The sequence below is a fragment of the Prionailurus viverrinus genome, chromosome C2 (assembly GCF_022837055.1).
Source record: "Prionailurus viverrinus isolate Anna chromosome C2, UM_Priviv_1.0, whole genome shotgun sequence".
NCBI lineage: Eukaryota > Metazoa > Chordata > Mammalia > Carnivora > Felidae > Prionailurus > Prionailurus viverrinus.
The window spans coordinates 92801110-92823155 of NC_062569.1; the positions used below are offsets into that span (position 1 = coordinate 92801110).

The following is a 22046-nucleotide window of genomic DNA, read 5'->3' on the forward strand; positions in this document are numbered from 1 at the left end:
CCAACTGGAAACCCAGATGTCCTTCAATAAGTGAATGGCTAAACACACTGTGGTACTTCCATACCATGGAATATTGCCCAACAATTAAAAAAAAATACTGATACTTACAACAACTTGGATGAATCTTCAGAGAAGAAAAAAGCAAATCCCAAAAGGTTACATACTGTATGATTTCATTTATATAACATTCCTAACATGGCCAAATTACTAAAGTGAAAAACAAATTAGTGATAGAAATCAGGGATGGGGTGGGAGAATTGGAAGGAGAGGATGTGGTTATAAGGGGGGAATGTGAGGAATCTTGGTGGTAACTGAAACACTCTGTACTTTGAGAATATCAATGTCAGTATCTTGGTTGTGATATTACACCATAATTTTGTAGGACATTACTTTTGGGGGAAATTGAATGAAGAGTACATGGGGTTTTTATGTATTATTTCCTGCAACTACAATTAAATCTGTATCTCATGGAAGCAACAACCTAAGTATCAAAATAAAAAATTCAATTAAAATGGAATGACACTAAAGCATAATTTGAGAGGAAATTTATAGCATTACAGACATGTATTAGAAAAGAAGTTCTCAAATCAATAACTTCAGTTTCCACCTTAAAAAAATAGAAAAAAAAAAGATCAAATTAACTCAAAGCAGAAGAAAAAAATAAAAAGATATAAGCAGGAATCAATAAAACTCACGTTAGGAAAACAATATAAGAAAGCTCTGCAGCCAAAAATTGTTTCTTGTGAAAATCAATACAACTGATCAAAAAGAGAGAGGGGGGAAAACAAATATTACCAATATCAAGAATTCAAGATAGGACATTAATAGTTCTCTCACAGACATTAAAAATATGCCAATAAACTGGACATTGTGGGTTTTCACAATCATTATTCATTTCAAAATAAATCAACTTTATTTGGTCATATTTCACTTACCTGAATATTTAAGGAAAAGTAATTGGTATTAATACAACAAATACTGAACCAAAAGTTAAGGATACATTCGTATAGCACCTGTTCTTGTCCCAATAGCCAAGATTTTCTGAACTGGATCAAAGGCTAATGCTGTGGGCTGATAAGGAAAACCATGCCGAACTGTCTGAAAGAGAGCAGATAGTAAAAATAATCACCAGGAAAATAAAAATTAAAATCACAAGATACCACTATCCAACTACCATAATGACTAAAATAAGTATTTTAATTAAAAAAATTACCATATGTTGGTAGGAGTGTAAAATGACACAAGCACTATCTGTCCTATGACCTATATTTCACTCCTATTTATGTATCCAAGAAAATAAGAGCATATGGCCACATAATTTGTGTAAGTATGCCCCTAATAGCTTTATACATAACAACCTGGAAAAAGTGCTAGTGTCCAACAAGAGAATCAAAAAACAAAAATGTGGTATACTCCTACAATAAACTACTACTCAACAGTAAAAGATAAAAACTAGTAACAGATGCAACAACATGGATGATTCTCAAAAACATTATGCTAAATAAAAGCAGCAATACACAAAACAGTGCATATAGTATGATTATATTTATATTAAAATTTGAACAAGCAAAACTAATCTATGGTTAAAAAAATCAGAGCAGTGATTGACTTGAGAAGAACTCACTGGATGAGGGTATGAGGGAACTTTATTGAGTCAAGGTAATATTCTATATTTTGATAGAAGTTTGGATTACACAAGTGTATACATTGGTCAAAACTCATCAAATTGTACAATAAAGTTTATGATTTCTCTGTATGTAAATTGAATGTCAAAAAAAGAAAAAAGTATTATTAACAAATATTTAACTCTAGTTAATGATATGCACACTGAGGTTTTAAGAGGTAAAGTGTACTGACACCTGCAATTTAATTCGAAAGGCATCCAAAGAAGTAATATGGTTAGACAGATGGATAGACATATATGATAAAGCAAATATAGCAAAATGGTAACTGTCAAATCTAGGTGGTGAGAATGTATGTTAGGTGTGTGTATACATGAATGTTCACAATATAACTTTTTCAATTCCTCTGTATGTTTGAAAGCTTTCATAGTCACACAATGGAAAAAAATATATAGAGTTTATAATATCATAAAGATGATAAAACTAACATAAGGATATCCAATAATATACAGGAATTAATTTCAACATGAAATATAACTTTTCAAAGAAATAGAGGACCCACATAGGTCAGGGAAAGGGGATTCTAGAAGGAGCTTGGGAAGATAGTAGAGTAGGAAGACCTTGAGCTCACACCATCTCATGTTTACACCTAGATATCATCCACATCCAAGTAAATAAACCCTTATGATCTGAATAAAGTCAGAACAAATTCTACAACTAAAAATAGAAAAGAAGCTGCATCTCTGAATGGTTAGCAAGGACAAAGGCAGAAGGAGGCTGCCTGCAGGAGGGCAGGAGCTGTGCACTCAGGGAAGAGAAATGGGCCCTAGCACCAGGGAGCTCCACAGTAGGGGGCGGGTACTAATCCTCATAATGTTTGGCTTTGAAAATCACAGGGGATGAATTCCCCTGGAGCCTGGAGCTTTAAAAGTCAGCTGACTCAGCACTGGGCTAGCCAGGAGGGCAAGTGATAGCTGGGTTGCTGCCCTTAGAAGAGGCAAAGAAGCAACATAAAAATGGCAATTAACACAACACAAGGGGCAAACAGAAAACAGATCTGTTCATGCTGATCTCAGAGTGTGTTAGATTACTTCTCTGAAAATGAGGGAGCTGGCAGGCATCATTTTCCTCCCCCCATCATCCCCCGCCCCCACCCCAGCATAAACACAGGGTCATCTGCCAGAGGAAAGGCTGCATAGACCCTTGCTAACTAACCTGCTAGCAGTATGCCATGCCCATGAGTTCTCCTGGGGATTTGCCCACTCCAACCCTGCTAGCCTTGGCCCTGGGTTCAGAGCCAATTTTGTTAAAGCTGCCCATGAAAAATTATTAGAATAAAGGAGTTCAGTAAGTTTTCAAAATTAGTTGTACAAATATAATATTTCTATATACTAGTAATGTACTATCCAAAAATGAAATTAAGAAAACAATTTCATTTATAATAGCATCCAAATGAATAAAATACTCAGGAATAAAATGAAGAGAAGTGCAAAACTTACATGCTGTAACTACAAAACATTGTTGAAAAAAATTAAAGACAAATAAAAGGAAAGCCATCCCATATCATGGATTAAAAGACTTAATATTGATAAAGTGACAATACTCCCCAAATTCATCTCCAGAGTCAATGCCATCCCTATCAAAATCCCATCTGACATTTTTTGCAAAGTTCAACAAATTGATCCTAAGATTCCTATGGATATTCAATGATCCAGAATACCAAAAAGATCTTGAAGAAGAAAGTTGGAGGATTCACATTTTTTGTTTTCAAAACTTACACAAATCTACAGTAATTGAGCAATGAGATACTAGCATAAGGACAGACAGATCAGTGGAACAGAACTGAGATTCCATAAACAACTCCTCACATTTTTAGTCAATTTATTTTTAATCAGGGTTCCAAGACAATTCAACAATGAATGAAAGAATAGTCCTTCAACAAATGGTGCTGCAACAACTGATACCCACATGTAAAAGAATTAAGTTGAACCCTTTACTTACTTTATTCCAATATTAACTCAAAATAGATTACAGACCTAAATGCAAGAGCCAAAACTATAAAGATCTTAGAAGAAAACGTATGCTTAAATCTTAGTGAACTGGGATTAGGCAATTAAATCTGACATTAAAAGCACAAGCAACAAAATTAAAAAGATAAACTGAACTTTGTGAGAACTAAAAACTGTTATGCTGTAAAGGATACTATCAAGAAAGTAAAAAGACACCCCACAGAATGGGAGAAAATATTTGCAAGTCATACAAGTCATATATCTGATAAGGAATTTATATCCAGAGTATATAAATGACTCTCACAACTCAATAATAAAAATGGGCAAAGGATCTTAATAGTCACTTATCCAAAGAATATATACAAATGAGCAATAAGCACATGATGACATGTTCAACAGCATTAGTAAATCACATCCACAACGGGATACAATTGTATAGCCACTAGGATGACTATAATAAAAAAGATAGATGCCATCACATGCTGATAAAGATGTTGGAGAAATTGGAGGTCTAATACTTTGCTGGTGGGAATATAAAACCATGTATAAAATCTTTGGAAAATAGCTTGGCAGGTCCTCAAAGTGTGAAATATAGAGTTACCTATGACCCAATGATTCTGCTCCTGGGTATATAACTAAGAGCAATGAAAAATAAATGCACCAAAACTTCAATACAAATGTTCACAGCAGCATTATTCAGAATAGCCAAAAAGTACAAACAACTCAAATATCCATCAACTGATGAATGGATAAATGAAATGCAGTATGTCCATACAATGGAATATTACTCATTAATAAAAAAAGAATGAAGTACACATACATGCAACACAGGATGTACCTTGAAAACGTTATGCTAAATGAAAGAAGCCAGTCATATATTATATGATTCCATTTAATGGAATGTACAGAATAGAAAAATCTGTGGAGTATGTGGTTGATTTCAAAAGAATGAAGGCTATCAATAGAATGACATAAATTCAGTAAAAATAAATGAAGCAAGAGAAAAATGTAGAACAGAGTCTAGAACAAACATGTCAAGGTAAAAAATTCTCAATTTTAGTGCCAGGTAGGATTGTTGAAATACTATAATTTATGCTCAGTTGGTGAAATAAGATGGCAGTAAAGCTGATCAATAAGAAAATGAGGTTTTTAAATACATAATTTTTCTTTGTTTTTTCTTGCAAGATTTTATTTAAATTCAAGTTAGTTAACATATAGTGTAGTATCAGTTTCAGAAGTAGAATTTAGTGATTCATCACTTACATATAACACCCCGTGCTCATCACAACAAATGAATTTTTCTTAATGTTATTTTGTTTTCTTTTTTTCACTCTCTATATTAGTCTGTTCAGGCTGCTATAACAAAATAACATAAACTGGTGGCTTAAGCAAGATATTTATTTCTCACAGTTCTGGGAGCTGGAAGTCAAGATCAAGTTACCAGGTATTCAGTTCCTTCCTAGCTTGCAGATGGCCACCTTCTCACTGAATCTTCATATGATGCGGGGAGGAAGTCTCTATTCTTAAAAAAAACCACTAATCCCATCATGAAGGCTTCACCCTTATGGTGTCATCTAACCCTAATTAACTCCCAAAGGCCCCCTCTCCAAATACCATCACACTGGGGGCTAGAGTTTCAAAATATGAATTTTAGGGGGACACAATTCATTTCATAGCACTCACCCTTGAAATTACTACAAGGGATGAGGTGAGGTAGCCAACTATATCAATAGCTCTTGAAGCAAAAGATACTTGAAGCAAAGAAAGATATAATAGAGAGAACTGGTTATGAATACGTGGAAAGATTGGTCATATTACCCTAAGTTAAGAAAGCTGCTACCACCTTTGAGATGAAAGAAACCTGTATTCACTGCTGACAGTGCAAGAGTTATTACCAGAAGCAAATGACTTTTACTTTCTTTGTATCTTTTAATCCAGTCTAAGTGCCTCCCATTGGCAGAATATAAGCATAACATCTTAGCTTTAGCTTTAGTTTAGTTTGAATTTCAATTTCCTCAGTATATAAATGAGAACACAGAAGGACCATTGTGGAACTGAGAGCAGTATGAAACAAAGTAGAATTCACATTTGGCCTGATGGACTAAGCTTAATACTACTATAATATTTCAAAACAGCCTTAAAACCTCCTGTGACAGAGACTGCCTGTTGCTCCTTAATATCTTCTTTTCCCCTTTTTCTATAGTAATAAAATTTTGAGCCCAGCACATAGCAATCCAATTCACACTATATTCCGAGCCCCCACAGCAGGCTAGATTAGAATCTGAACAAAGGAATGACAGCAGAAGTGATATGAAGCCTTAAAAGTAAGGCAAATACTACTATTTTTTTTCTCACCTTCCTCCTGATTGGAAAATGTACTCAATGGCAGGTTTTGGATCAACCATCTTAGAACATGAGGTAGAAGCCATAGGTTAAGGATAGCAGAGTAACAAGATAGAAAGGTCTCTCATAAAAGCAAAGAGGCTTGTTAGGCTCTAGATAACATAAAGCCATTGAATCAGTCCTGGGTTGCTTAAACTTGGACAGATTTTATGAAAGACAAATTTTGTATCGTGTAAGCCACAATTGTTATGGCCTACATCCTAACTGGCATCCTAAAAACCACAACCATTCCTAAAAGCAAGTAAATATTTATTAGACCACCAAGTTAATTTATGAGGAATGTTGCCTAGTATTGGTCATTAGTGTGAAAAATGAAAGAAATTAAATGGCTTTTGATTCTGCACTAAAAGGACTCCAGCTCACTACCATATTGGTGATTCATCCCTATATGTATCATTTCCATATACTACTGATAGGCCAAAGCTATCATTTCCATAATCTGAGCACAGAACTCCTAGAATCATGTACCAGATTTCATCTAATGACACAAATGTGACTGTTAGAAATTCCCAGATACAGGTGTCCCATACTTTTGAAAGTTGATGTGTGCCACTTTACTTTTATAAAAGACCTACATTAGTACCTGTTTTTACCAAGCAAAAGAAATGTAAAAAGGATTTTGCTTTTACAAAAAAAGGCAACAAGTGAAAATAGAGTTGGTGATTGTTTTGTAGCTGGCCATTACAGAGGCAGCACATGCCTCAAGCATCAAGAGTGGCACCACCAAGCACCTTCTCTGGAAACTACACTCAGCATCTCAGCATCAAGCTGCCATAGCTTTAAACTGTGTCTGTGAGCATATGTGCTTTATCTCAATTTATTTTGTGAATCTGTTACCAAGATGTGTCCTAAGGTATTAGAAAAGTCTAGGAGAGGTTGTATTTTGGGTCTGGGAATGCTCAAAAACTTTTCCACATAAATTAATAGTAGTTGCTTCTTTGCTTTATGTCATTTAGGTTTATGAAAGATTTCATAGGAACACTCTACTTTCAGATAGTATAAGAAACTTGCTAGAAAAAATAACATAGCTTACAAAAGATAGAATACTACAATTGTGCAAATTTGTTATATAAAAATTCTTTTGGATAAAAAATTTGCTTATAAAGATTTATGATTATATAATACATGTTTATTTTGATTAAGTACATTTGACTGGTTTGGTCTATAAATGTTACACTCTGGAGAAGAGGTATAGTAAGGTAAATCATTCCTGATTTTGAATCCAGAAATTGGAAATTAACTGCAGTCTCAGAATTTGTTCAATAAGTTTAAATAATTTAAGAAATCTTGTTACTCTCCTACAAAAAAGGACTTTCACATGGACACAATATATTTTGGTAAGCAAAAGCCAAACTACTATTGTAACAGTGGAGCAACTCTCACCAGTGGTAAAATTCCCTCAATTTCAATATTTGGTTGAAACTTTATCAAGTAAATTTGATGTCACCGTGGACCACTGAAAGTATTGCTTAATAATTTCCTGCCAACTTGGATGAAGGAAAAGACTAAGTAAGAGGACTATGATAGGCATATGACACCATCGAGTAGCATAATGGTAACAAATTTAACATGTTCCTATGAAATCCCATTATAATGTGATAAAAAGGTAAAATTGCTCTAAATGGTAAAGTACCTGTTCCTGGGAATGCCATTGGCAACTGAGGTATTGGTACCAGTTCTCAGTAAGACTTTTAAATTTCTTGAAAGAATGAGAAAACTATCGCGTTCAAAGATCTAAAGGCAGTTGATATTAAAATTAAAGAAGAATAAGGCATTAATACACCTCCATTTTATAAGATATTTGGAAGTTGACATAATAGAAATGGAATGCTTACTTATTAATATTCTGAAATTTTATATCCTTTTTTCTTTTATTATTTTAGTTTTATTTTTATAACACTCAATCATGCACCCAGTTTAACAAATCAGACAAATCTAAAGGATTTCTGAAAATTATAAATAATTTGTCTCCTTACCTCTCTTATTTCCTACTTCCCAGAGGGAACCACTTGTCACTATTTCTGCTATTTATTTTGGTATTTTTCCTAATGTGTCTCAAAAGAACATTTTTATATTGCTACTTACTGACTTTTCAGGAAAAACAATTTTCTCTTTTTCACCCATCCCCTCATTACACATACAAGTATCCTTGCCATATACCCAAACTTCCAATAAATCAAAACCATCAGTGTTAACACCTTATTGATATTAATCTCTTATTTTGCCTCACAGATGTTTTTGTTCTCTAAGGTTACCTTCTTTTTTAAGTTTCATTTATTTAGTTTTTACATTCTGGTCACTAATTCATCCCCAAACACTTTCCCCAATTGCTCAAATAATCTTTCAATATGTTGAACACATCAGGTATATACCTAAACATATCAGGTATATATACCTGAGGAAGGAGAGTGAGTGAAGGAGGGAGGGAAAGAGGGAGCGTGAGTAACAGAGAGGGAAAGAGAAAGAAAAGGAGGGACTATTTATATAAAATTTGAAAATTCCAAGTAACAAAAAAATCAAATCAGCTGTTGCCAGGATCCAGAGGCAGAAAGAGGAAAAAGGATGCTATGAAGAACCACAAGTAATGAAAATGTTCTCTATTTTTATTGTGATAGTGATTCACAGGAAACTCATCATATTGCACAATATATATAATTGCAGATTGTTTTAAACATTTTAAAGTAAATACTTATGAATATAGGTGCAAAATACTAAATAAAATACTAGTAGGTTAAAACCAGTAAAATATTCTGACAATGAAAAGCCATGACTAAATAAAGTTTATTCTAGAAATGTAAGTATAGGTGCTGAATATATATATTATATGTAATATATATACCTCATATTCCATTTGTTACTAATAAATTTCATCCTTTGCCTTTCCTTAACTTAGATTTTCAACTTTTCAGGGCTTAGTCTTGAAACTACAGGCACTTCTAACTGCTCACAAAATAAGCCTTGGCAACATACAGATATAGAAAAGCAAATAATATTCTTCAGCATATAAATGTCTTTGCAAATGTTAGTTCTAAAAAGGAGTCTGTACTCTATAGATTGCTGCTATCTCTTGTGAATATAGTCTTGAGTTTCTAAGGAGTATATGTAATTCTGACTGGTTGTTTTACTTAATAATGTGTTGCCCTGATATGATATTTAAGTTGGCATAGCATTTTCAGAAAAATATAAATACATGTGAGTGTTTTTTACAAAGCCAGAAGAGGATCATTGGTATGTTTTCTTTTCTCTCATATGCATGGAAGAGAAAATAAAATTTTAAAGTATGTCTCTGTTAGATTTAGAATTTGACTGCTTAATATCATTTAAATCCACAAAAAAACCAGCTCAATATCATGATATGTATTGACATTCATTAACTCAACAAATTAAAAGATAAAACCTCATGATTATATCAATAAATTCTGGGAAGGCATTTGAGAAAATTCAAAAGTCAATCCAAGTAAACATCTTATGTAAAACAGGATTAGAAGAAAATTACTTAAAGATGATAAATATTAAGAGTAATGAAAATAACAACAAACACGATACTAAACAGCAAAAAGCTACAGTCATTCCTATTAAAATCAGGGAGAAGACACAAATGTCCATTTTGTCCATTATTATTCAGCTTTGTTTTATTGACGTAAGCTAATTCAGTAAGAAAGGAAACTGAAATGATGCACATAAATACAGGAAATTTAAGAAAAAAAGAGTTACTAAAATATTTTAGAAATAAAATATGGTACGAAATAAAATGTGTTAAGTTTTCTAGACACAAGGTAAATAAACAATAATCAGTAACTTCTATTAGCAATGACCAATTATCAGTAAAATTAGGGGGAAATCACCATTTATATCTTTAGTTGTTAATTTGAGTTTGTCAAATATGTTAAAAGTCTAAAAACAAATGTTTTATTCAACAGCATTGGTTAATATCTTTCCTAATATATAAAATGGTTATTCAAAATATTTTTCACTAGACTGAATTTAATCTTATCAGTAGCAGGATTATATTCATATATATCAAGGTTTATTCAATACCACAGAAGTTAGAGCACAACTGTTAGAATTCCATTAGATATACAGAGCTGATGTAATTAGTTTGTGTTGTAGCTTTGACAACAAAATCCCATGAGAATTTAGTATTCAAGAAGCAATTATTTGTTTATATACCTCAAAAACTTTTTCACCATTGTTCTATGATTCAAGCTACTAAAAGCATCTCTTTTCAAAGTATCTACAAAAACCTAATAGTGGAAAAACTATACAAAGTGATAAGCAAATGCCCTAATTATTATCATTTTTCAAAAATAAAATATTCATCTACTTATCTCTCAAATCCCAGGTCAAGGCCTTACTCCTACATGAAATGCTTTCTAAAATACTAAGCCAACACCACAGTTTAACACTTCTTAAAAATTACTGAAGAAAGATTTTTACCCTTTGGTTTCCTCCCCAAGTAAGTCCTGAGCTCCTTCATGAGCAGGAACCCTGCCTTTAATTTGTCCCCTTCACTTAGCTAGTTAAGTGCTATGATTATTTAGGTATTTTTAAGTTAATGAATATGATTTATGCATATAAGGAGTATTCCCCTCAAAACCTATTGTCTTATATTTTTAAATAAAGATGAATATTACCAAATATTTTGTAAATATTGAAATAGAATGCTTATCTAGAATAATGAACTCTCTCAACTTTAATAGTAATGAAAGCACATTTGAAATTTATTTTTAAGTTCAAAAGCTATCATTCTCACCCTTTTCCCTCTGAGCACCTTAGTGATTATTGTAACTATATGCAACCGAGTTATATAATGCTAAGGCATTAGAACAGAACAAGTACCCACATTTGGATAATATCTTTAATGCATACAATTATTTAGTTAATATGTTATAGATACTAGGGGATCACTAAGTCTAATGTAAAAGTATGTTATTCTTTACCACCTAATTGTGTTTCTTCCTATCATATTATATAACAAACCACTTGAATTCAGAGATTGTTGTTTCAAGCTTAAGAGACTTATAGGCATTCAAAAAACTACTGACTTTTATTGCAACAGTTTAATACATATAGTAACTTTGATTCTATAGTCTGATTGTTAATCTTATCAATGCATGTTGATAGTTGAGATAATGCATATAAATATGCTTTATACACTGAGCTTAACTATAAACAGCTTATAAGTTTGTGGTTCTTAAACTTCACAGAAAAGTGTCCTTTCAAAATATGAGGAAATCAAGTTCAAATTAAATGCATTTACTTTCTCTAATATTATCTCATTATCCTCATACTATCACCTTCTCTCATACTGTCATGTAGGTATGTTAAAATAGACCCTCAAAAAATACACCATATAATCTATGAACAGCTCCAATTCTCATTAGTGAAAAGTATAGAGATATATACACAAATATGTACTGACAAAAGTAATATGAATACTAGCACACTAATAACATGCACCAAACATGGGTATACCCCAAAGGGTATCCAATTCTATCATCTTTATTATTCAGTAAGGACACAGAACTAAAGGATAGAACAGTCTTTAATGTGGCCAGATTGTTCTCTTCAGAGTTCTTCAACTGTTGTTTTTTTTTTTTTCTTTCCATCCCTAGGACTCAATTTTATCTTCTTAGGTGATTTTATCATCTGGCCAATACATTTTTCTCTCTACTCAGAACCCTATTAACAGCCTTATGTCTTTAATATCCTTGCTTCAATCTAACATACAACTTGAGTACATCATTCTTCCTTCAATTTCAACTCATCTGACCACCACCAATTAATATCATCAGCCTCAAATGAACACAGCCTCATCATCATACACTTCTAGACCTCTTTCAGAACTCCAATTTGCCATTTTCTTTGTTCACTCAAAGTATCTTTCCTTGTCATCACTTCCATTCCATCTTTCTTACTATCTCAGTACTTCTACTTAAACCTGTCTACCTATCGGAAACATTTATTTTCTTTCTGGCTACACTAGCCTCTATTCCTAATTTATTTATCATCTCAATACATTGCACATTAATTCTGTATCATGCTTGAAAGAAATATGTACATTCTTTATTGTATCTATTTTATATGTCTATACATATAACAAATTTCTGTGAATATAAAGATCTTTTCTCACTGATATAAAACAAATATTAAAATTAGTAGTCACAGAAAAATAATTTGGCCATGGAGCAAAATAAAAATCACATTTTAAGATTTTAATTAATCTCTCTACACCCAACATGGGGCTCAAACTTACAACCCCGAGATCAAGGGTCACATGCAGCACTGATTGAGCCAGCAGGCATTCCAAAATAAAAATCACTTTTAAATGAAAAGAAAAATCTTGTGAAGCAAAATTATAGCAGCATGACACAGAATAATGAATACTGTGCTAGGAATCAGGAGAGCTAGTTCAGGTCTCAGCTCTGTCACCATCTAACCTGGACATATTACTTAAGCTCTCAATTTCTTCATCTACAAAATAAAGAGAATGAACTAAATTATGTCAAGGTCCTTTTCAATTCCATTATACTCCTAATATAAATACTTGCATTAGAAACCATGGAAGACCTAAAAACACATGACAGGTAGTTCTGCATTTCTCACTAAGAATATATTCCTTAAAAGAAACAAATAATAGCGTTATGTTCCCTGATTCAAAAGGACTAATTATCTAACTAGTTATGGTGTTAGACTATTAAAGATGATTCAGTGTTTATTTAGTTTGATTCCCTTGTGAGCTACATACTTGCATGTCAAACAGTCCACTGAGATATCTGGTACTATTGTTATTTCTATAAGTATAAATAGCCTTTAAGTATTTGAGGGCCACCTCTCTTCTTCAGATGCCAACTTCTTAAATCTCCAGTAATAGGGAGGGTGGACATTTTGAACCTCCATTACAAATAAAATAAGATCTAAATTTACAATCTACTTGCAGAACAGCATTTTGCAATGTCTTTCACAGTCTATTTACTGTCAGTTGTGAAGAACTGGAAAATGACAGTTTTCCTCTTGCTACATTGAAACAAAAAATGAAGACTATAGACATATAATCATTGTCCCCAAGGCTGCTGTCACCACCATTTTTTCACTATGTACAAGGTACAATGAAAAATACTTTACGTGGATTATTTCATTTAATATTCATTTATTTCTATACCCCCATGAGATAGGTGGAGTCATTACAGATGCAGTTAAGCCTTAGTAAATTTAATCAACTTGTCTAAGGTCACCAAACTAGTGAATACACAGTTTGATAGCTTTGGAAGTGAGAGCTATGTAACCTTTCAGTACTCTAATCTTCTCTCAAGATGAAAGAATATAACCTCCCGATTTTCACGATATGAATTTTTAAAAATTTATAAAATATAATTTATTGTCAAATTGGCTAACATACAGTGTATACTGTGTGCTCTTGGTTTTGGGGGTAGATTCCTGAGATTCATTGCTTACACACAATACCCAGTGCTCATCCCAGCAAGTGCCTTCCTCAATGCCCATCACCCATTTTCCCCTCTCCCCCACCCCCCTATCAATCCTCAGTTTGTTCTCTGTATTTAAGAGTCTCTTATTTTTTGCTTCCTCCCATCTCTGATTGTAACTATTTTTCCCCTTCCTTTCCCCCATTGTCTTCTGTTAAGTTTCTCAAGTTCCACATGAGTGAAAACATATGATATGTCTCTCTCTGACTGAGGGTATTCGCATAATACCCTCAAGTTCCATCCACGTTACTGCAAATAGCATGATTTAATTCTTTCTCATTGCCAAGTGGTATTCCATTGTCTATGCAAACCACATCTTCTTTATCCATTCATCAGCTGATGGACATTTAGGCTCTAGGAATAAACCTAACCAAAGATGTAAAAGATCTGTATGCTGAAAACTATAGAAAGCTTATGAAGGAAATTGAAGAAGACACAAAGAAATGGAAAAACATTCCATGCTCATGGAGTGGATGAATAAATATTGTTAAAATGTCAATACTACCCAAATCAATCTACACATTCAGTGCAATCCCAATCAAAATTACACTGGCATTCTTCTCAAAGCTAGAACAAACAATCCTAAAATTTGTATGGAACCACAAAAGACCCCAAATAGCCAAAGTAATGTTGAAAAAGAAAACCAAAGTGGGAGGCATCACAATCCCAGGCTTTAGCCTCTACTGCATGATATGAATTTAAAACCAGAGCCAGATAGAAGTGGCTTTCAAAGGATTATAAGAAATAATAAAGCTTCAAATTAGGGTAGAATCAAGATCAGTCACTGAGTTAGAGCAGCCACAAAGACAATAACCAGTAACCAAATGCTTCTCCTAACTTTACTAAGTGGTATGAGTAAGATCAAGTGATCCTTATGCCTCCTCATGCTTCAATTAGAAAACAGTAAGATTGTATCAAAAAAGGAGAAGCAGTAGTTATCTCTCATCTCTGAGTCACAGAGTATGGAAAAAAAAAATGACATTACAGACCAGTAAAATACTTTTTTACCTCCTTCTCCCCAGGGCCATTCTAGAAAGTTAGGCTAAGAAAAAACTGATCAACAAAAGGCTTTACAGTTCTTATGGCTTTATAATTCAAGGTACTTATAAAGATCAAAAGCATTAATTTATTAATTTTCCTGGAATGTGCAAAAACAGTTCATTTTGCAAATATAGGGCAAGAAAAAATGAGACCATGGATGATGGCAAAAGTATAGTTGTTCAGGATACAGTAAAAATGGACACAAGAACTCAGAAATTTATGATTAAGAATGGGAAGAGTGCCTGGGTGGCTCAATTGGTTAAGCATCAGACTCCTATTTTAGCTCAGGTCATGATCTTATGGTTCGTGGGATTGAGCTCCCCATCAGGCTCTGGGTTGACAGTGCAGAGCCTGCTTGGGATTCTCTCTTTCCCTCTCTCTACCCCTCCCCAACTCACATGCACAGGCATTCTCTCTCTCTCTCTCTCTCTCTCTCTCTCTCTCTCTCTCTCTGTCAAAATAAATAAACAAACATTAAAAACAAACAAAAAAAAAAGAATGGGAGATAAGGTCTATGCTCAGAGAGAAAAGAAAAGATTGGCAGAGATTACAAAAGAAAAAAATGACAGGTTATTGGCCCTATGCTTTGTTAGGGCCACCTCCATGTCAAGTTGTTGTTGGTAATAGGCCTCAAAAGTCCATAAGGCAATAACTGAGAAGCAGGAAGCCACTTGAAGGAGCAAAATGTGAGCTATTTATTCTGTCTCTAAGAATTCTACTTTCCACAGTCAGGAGAAATATAAATGTTTTTTGGCTCCATATACTCACCAAATTTCCATTATTTTAGTCTGTTGACCCAAATTCAATTCTCAGAAGGACAACAAATAGTTTAATAACAGTGACAAAGAGTCAGAAAACAAAAACTTGAGAAAGACAATAGCTGGGAGAGGTATTTTATAAAATAATACATTGACTTAAATATCTTTTCACAGTGGGACAACTGTAATGAGTAGCAGTGCTTTTATTCCTAAAGGGGAAGAAGGTGTCAGTATAATAGAAGGAAAAAGTTGAAAAAGAAAAGACTAGAAGCTAAAGACCAACCTTATCTACTGGAGGTATTTTTCATGTTGGAAAACACTAATCCCCAAGGTGATATTTAAAGATATTTGAATTAAACTTTAAAAAAAGAGAGAGAGAGATACTTGAAATACTTATTATCCCCAATTCTTTGGGTATTAGTAGCATAAAGCTATAGAAAAATAAACCTCAAGAACCCTTTAGTGTGCAGACCTTTCACTGCTTTGATTAAATTTATTCCTAAATATTTTATTATTTCTGTTGTTATTTTAACTGGAATTGTGTTTTTAATATATTTTTTGGATAGCTTCTCGTTAGTGTAAAGAAATGCAACTGATTTTTAGATATTTATTTTTATGTTCTGCAACTTTACTGAATTTATTTAACAGTTTTTAGTAGAGTCTTCAGGGTTTTCTATGTGTAAGATCATATCATCTGCAAATAGAAACAATTAATTTTGCTCCTCCCTTTCAACTGGGATGCCTTTTATTTCTTTTTCTTGCCTAACTGCTTTGGCTATGACTGCCAGTACTATGTTGACTAGAAGTGGCAAGAGTAGACACCCTTGTCTTCTTTTAATCTAAAGTGCTTTCTTCAGCTTTTCACCACTGAGTATAACATTATCTTTGGCTTATTACATATGGTTTATATTATGTTGAGGTACATTTCTTCCATACCTAATTTTTGAGTTTTTATCACAAAAAGATACTGAATTTTTCTAATACTTTTTGCATCTATTGAAATGATCATATAATTTTTATTTTTCATCTTGTAAATGTTTATATCTCATTTATTATTTTGTGTATGTTGACCATCCTTGCATCCCAGGGATAAATCTTACTTTCTCATGGTGTATAATCCTTTTAATGTACTGTTAAGTTCAACTTGCCATTATTTTGTTAATGACTTTTGACTCTATGTCCACCACCAGGGATACTGGTTTGTAGTTTTCTTAAAACATTGATGAAAGAAATCAAAGGCACAAACAAATGCTAAGATATCTTGTGTCCACGAACTGGAAGAAATAATGCCATTTAAATGTTCATTCCATAAAAACAATCAACATATTCAAGGAAATTCCCCATCAAAATGCCAATGGCATTTTCATAAAAATAGAAAAATAACCCTAAAATTCATATGGAACTACAAAAAAACCCCAAATGGTCATGAGATCAATCCCATGCCAGGCTCATGCTGAGCGTGGAGACTGCGTGGGATTCTCTCTCTCCCTTTCTCTCTGTCCCTCCCCCACGTGCACTCTTTCTCTCTCAAAAATAAATAAACTTTTTTAAAAAAAGAAATATATACACTTTTAAAAAGTGTAATAAGAAAACCTAGGCCTACCACTTAATACATATGTTCTATAATAACATATTATAAATAAATAAATCAGTATGGTACTGGGGTACCATGGGGTACTGGGGTAAGAATAGACACAGATGAACAAAATAGAATTGACATCTCCAAAGCCAACTGAAGATAAGGTTTGGGGTCATTTTAATATATGATTTTTTGATTGAATGTAATATTTGATTTAAAACAATCAAAAACCATTAGGGAAGGAATTAATTATTCAATAATTAGAATTGAGGAAATGAAATAACTATTCAGAAAAATAATTTTAGATTTTCAGTCACATCATACTAAGTCTTGATGTTTAATTGAGTTCTAAGTCCTGGCTAAAATGTTTCAAAAGCCCCAGTGTGCTTCCTTCCCATCCTGGGGTTCTGTGATAGATGGCAAAATGGGCAGAAATTCTATCTCTCCAGCCAACAGGTAGAGTCTATATACCCACCTCCATCTTAACTGTGTGATTTTCTTTAACCAATAGGACATTAACACACATTTTCCAACAATTTGAAAAGTGCTATGCACTGGCGATTGATCTTTTGCTGTTCTTAGAATCTTAAGATCATCATGTAATTCAAGCCCAAGCTGGCCTACTGGAGGATGGAGCAGCCACAGCAAGAAAAACCAAGGTATCACAGCTAACAGCCAGCACAAACCACCAGACATGAGTGAGGCCATCCTAGATCATTCTACATGATCACAGCTGCCAGCCAACCCACCAGCTGATCCTAGACATGGGAGAGAGCCAAGTCTGTGTCTGTGGTCAGCTTGTGGGTCCAGACCAGAAAACTTGCCCAGCTAACTCACAGAATCATAAACAGAATAAATGATTATTTGTGGCATCAAAAAAAAAAAAAGGAAAGGAAAAAAGAGGGAGGAAAGAAAGAAGGAAGGAAGGGAGGGAGGGAGGAAGAAGCAAGAAAGAAACAGGGGAAAGGAAAGGAAAGGAAAGGAAAGGAAAAGAGAGGAGAAGAGTTTGTCAATAATAAGATTTTGTAGATAGAACTGCCTAATTTTACAGACAGGTCTGCCTTTGCTACTAGGCAAATCTGTCTGAAAAGACCCAAGAGAGTCTGAAAGAAACAAGTATTTAAGTGGTTGGAGGTTATTTTCAGATAAAGAAGCAGAAATTAAGAGTCAGAACTACTAGTAATAAATGACTTCGCAGTAGTGAGACAAATTACAAAAACTGCAAATTTGACCTGGTTTAGAGCTTAAGTTCTCAAATTAAACAGACCTGATTTTAAATCACAACTCTACACTTATTATTTATGTGACTTTAGGCAAATTATATAATCTTCCTAAACCTCAATTTTTTAAATCTGATTTACAAAAATAAGAATAGTTTTTACTTCACAGTATTGTTATGATGACAATCAAAAGAGATAATTCTAAATTGCTCTTCTCATTGCCTGACCAAAACTAAGTGCTCAATAAATGTTAACTATTATTATAATTTTTTTCTTTTATTATTTAAATATGATATGAAAAATTATACCAGGGTGCCTGGGTGGCTCAGTTGGTTAAGCGTCCAACTTCAGCTCAGATCATAATCTCACAGTTTGTGGGTTTGAGCCCTGCATCAGGCTCTCTGCTGTTAGAACAGTGTCTGCTTCAGATCCTCTGTCTCCCTCACTCTCTGCCCCTCCCTCACAAACTTTCTCTCTCAAAAATAAACATTAAAATATATACTTAGAAAATATTTAAACATTATAGCATTCATTTTTACTATCCTTGCTTTCATCTAGTTCTTAAAACCTACTTTTCTCTATGTTTAGACCTTCTCTTCCTGATAGTCTAATGATCTAGTCTAGTTAATGAGGCCTGTAGGTATGTTTATGTTTGTGTGTGTGATGAAACATGGAAAAAATGGAAAAAAAATATTGAAATGCCAAGTTAAGTTCTGTGGAATGACTGAAAGGCATTACTTGAACAGATCATTACTGGTAAGAATAGCTTATGTTCTACTTTATTCAACTGTCTTTCCCTAGGTTAGATAAAGCAGATGAGTTGATAATAATTAGGCCTCTGCTTCTAAATAAATTATTCTTAGGAGTAGAATAAGCCAATGAAAAAGAATCCTTCATTTTTTGTGTAACAACTTTAGGACTAGGAACAGAGCAGGTAACATTTATATTATATGGAATGGAATAGAATTATAAGACTAAATAAACACTGATCATATACTGAAGCTATTACAGTGACCATCATGCTAATTCAACGGACACTTTTAGACTGGACTTGATCCCTTTGCCTGACTCTAGAAAGAGATGCTTTGGACAGACACTGAAGAGCAAAGCCAAATCATGACTTAAAAGTCATCATCATTATAATTGCAAAGAATGTCTCCATCATGAATATAAAATATCCTAGAACCAAGAGTATAGATCAAGGCAAATGGGTAATTTATACCATTATTTTCTTCTTAAGCCACCCCCACCCCATTTTTAAAAAGCTTGAGGAAGGATATTAGCACTCAGTTGAGCAAGTAGCCAAACACACAATTGAAAAATTATATAAGACAAATGACCTAGTTTCTTCAACTATTAATAGCATGGAAGGAAAAGGAAGGGGAACTAGTATAAATTAAAAGAATCTTATGGAACATGTGCAAAGAAATAGAGTGCATGGCCTTGTATCATTATTCAAACAAATCTATTATAGAAACGCAATGGGACAATCATTGAGATAATCAGGGAAAACTGAACAAGGATTAGATATTAAATAATGTTTAGGGATTAGTACTAATTTTTCTGAGTGTGACAGTAGCACACAGTAGTGTGGCTTCTGCACCTTCAAAAGACACCCATTTGACTTATCTCTAAATTCTCTTCCAAGTCTAAAATCTTGTGATGATTTCAAATTATTTCCAAGAGATTCAATGATTTCCCAAGATTTGGAAGTCTTCAATTTGCATCTCAGTTGCCCTAGTCAAGTAGAATAATCTTGAATTCAATGTATGTATTCACATACTCAATAATGTACTACATAAGGAGGTTACTTAATTATGGGGGAAATACACTAAATCATAAAATTTCTCAAAGTATACTCCCTAGAAGACTATGGATAAGTGGTGTTACATCAAAAAGTTCACAGAAAGATGCCTAGATGGTTCAGTATAGGTGGAGCATGTGACTTTGGATCTTGGGGTTGTGGGTTCAAGGCCCACATTTAGTGTAGAGATTACTTACAAATAAAATCTTTAAAAAAAAAGTCACATAACCATCCACATGAATCACATAAGTTTGAAAATTTGTGGCAAAGTTTGACATTGGTCACATAAATTCTGAAAATGCTCAGGTAAATGTATTTCTATACCACAAGACTTCTTATGCATTTTATCATATAAAAAGACTATTACATCTCCAAGAGGGAAAGATTGGTTACCAATAGGTTTATCTTATTATCAAGCAATTCAAAGGATACAGTAGTCCTTATTTTATGTGAAGCCTTAGGTTGGTCTTGAAGTTTGGCTACTCAAAACATTTGAAAAGAAAATGGAACAACACAGATTTTAAGGGGAAAACTATAATGAGGAATTTTTAACCATCTAATTTTTTATTTATGTATTAGGGCTACAGAAAGACATTCCTAGATACAAAGAGCTTAGAAAGTGTTGTACATAATATCATTTACAAGATGAATAGGGAAGAATCAGAGATGAAGAACACAGTAAATGAAATTAAAAAATACACTAGACAGAATAAATATCAGGCTGGAGGAAGGAGAAGAATGAATCAGTGACCTGGAGGACAGAGTAATGGAAAGTAACCAAGCTGAGAAGGTGAGAGGAAGAAAAATTATACAAAATGAGAATAGACTTAGGGAATTCAGTGACACCATCAAACATAATAACATTCACAATATAGGGTTCCTATAAGGAGAGATATAAAAGGGGGCAGAAAATTTATTGGAACAAATAAAAGCTGAAAACTTCCCTAATCTGAGGAAGGAAACAGAAATCCAGATCCAGGAGGCACAGATAACTTGCAACAAAATTAACCCAAGGAAGTCCACACCAAGACACATAGTAACTAAAATGGCAAAAAGTAGTGATGAGAAAAATTTTAAAACAAAAATTTTAAAAGAAGACAGTTACATACAAAGGAAACCCCATAAAGCAACCAGCATATTTTTCACCAGAAATTTTGCAAGCCAGATGAAAGTGGCATGATATACTCAAAGTGCTAAAAGGGAAAAGTCTGCAGTCAAGATACTCTATCTAGCAACAGAAAGAGAGACAATGAGTTTTCCAGACCAAAAAAAAAAAAGTTAAAGGAATTCATGACCACTAAATCAGCCCTACAAGAAATGTTAAAAGGGACTGTGGGTGGAAAGGAAAGACCATAAGTAAGAGTAAGAAACTATCAATGTACTACAGACTGCTATATGTAAATAACATACATTATATGTATATATACACACCTAGTGGTAACTAGAAAGCAAAAAAATAGTAACAGATACACAAAAAATAAAGAGAAAGGGATCCAAGTAGGTCACTAACAAAAGCAAACTTATGGTGACAGAAGAGAGAAAGGGAAGAAAGGAATAAAGAAGATCCACAGAAACAACGATAAAACAAATAACAAAATGACAATAAATACATACCTATTGATTTACTTTGAATGTAAATGGCCTAAATACTACAATCAAAAATCATGGGGTGACATAATGGATAAGAAAAACAAGACCCATCTTATGCTGCCTACAAGACACTCATTTCAGACCTAAAGACACATGCAGGTTGAAAGTGAGGGGATAGAGAAGCATCTATCATGCAAATGGATGTCAAAAGAAAGCAGGAGTAGCAATACTTATATCAGACAAATTGACTTTAAAACAAAGACTGTAACAAGAGACAAAGGACAATATATAATCATAAAGAGGACAATACAAAAAGAAGATGTAACAATTGTAAATATTTATGCACCCAACATTAAAGCACCCAAATACACAAAACCGTTAATAAAAAACATAAAGGAACTAATCGATTGTAATACAATAGTAGGGGACTTTAACACCCCACTTACATCAATAGATAGATCACCAAAACAGAAGATCAACAAGGAAATTGGCTTTGAATAACACATTGGACTAGATGTATTTAACAGATATATTCA

General features: G+C 33.4%; 1 protein-coding gene across 3 annotated transcripts in view; it reads right to left on the reverse strand.

Moving 5' to 3' along the window:
* The window catches only part of STXBP5L (syntaxin binding protein 5L), a 398449-nt gene that overhangs the window by 342903 nt on the left and 33500 nt on the right, over nt 1–22046 (reverse strand). For all 3 annotated transcript variants that reach the window (XM_047876610.1, XM_047876607.1, XM_047876609.1), the window contains exon 3: nt 1001–1098. In XM_047876610.1, the coding sequence (XP_047732566.1) occupies nt 1001–1098 (98 nt within the window). The remainder of the gene's footprint in view (nt 1–1000; nt 1099–22046) is intronic.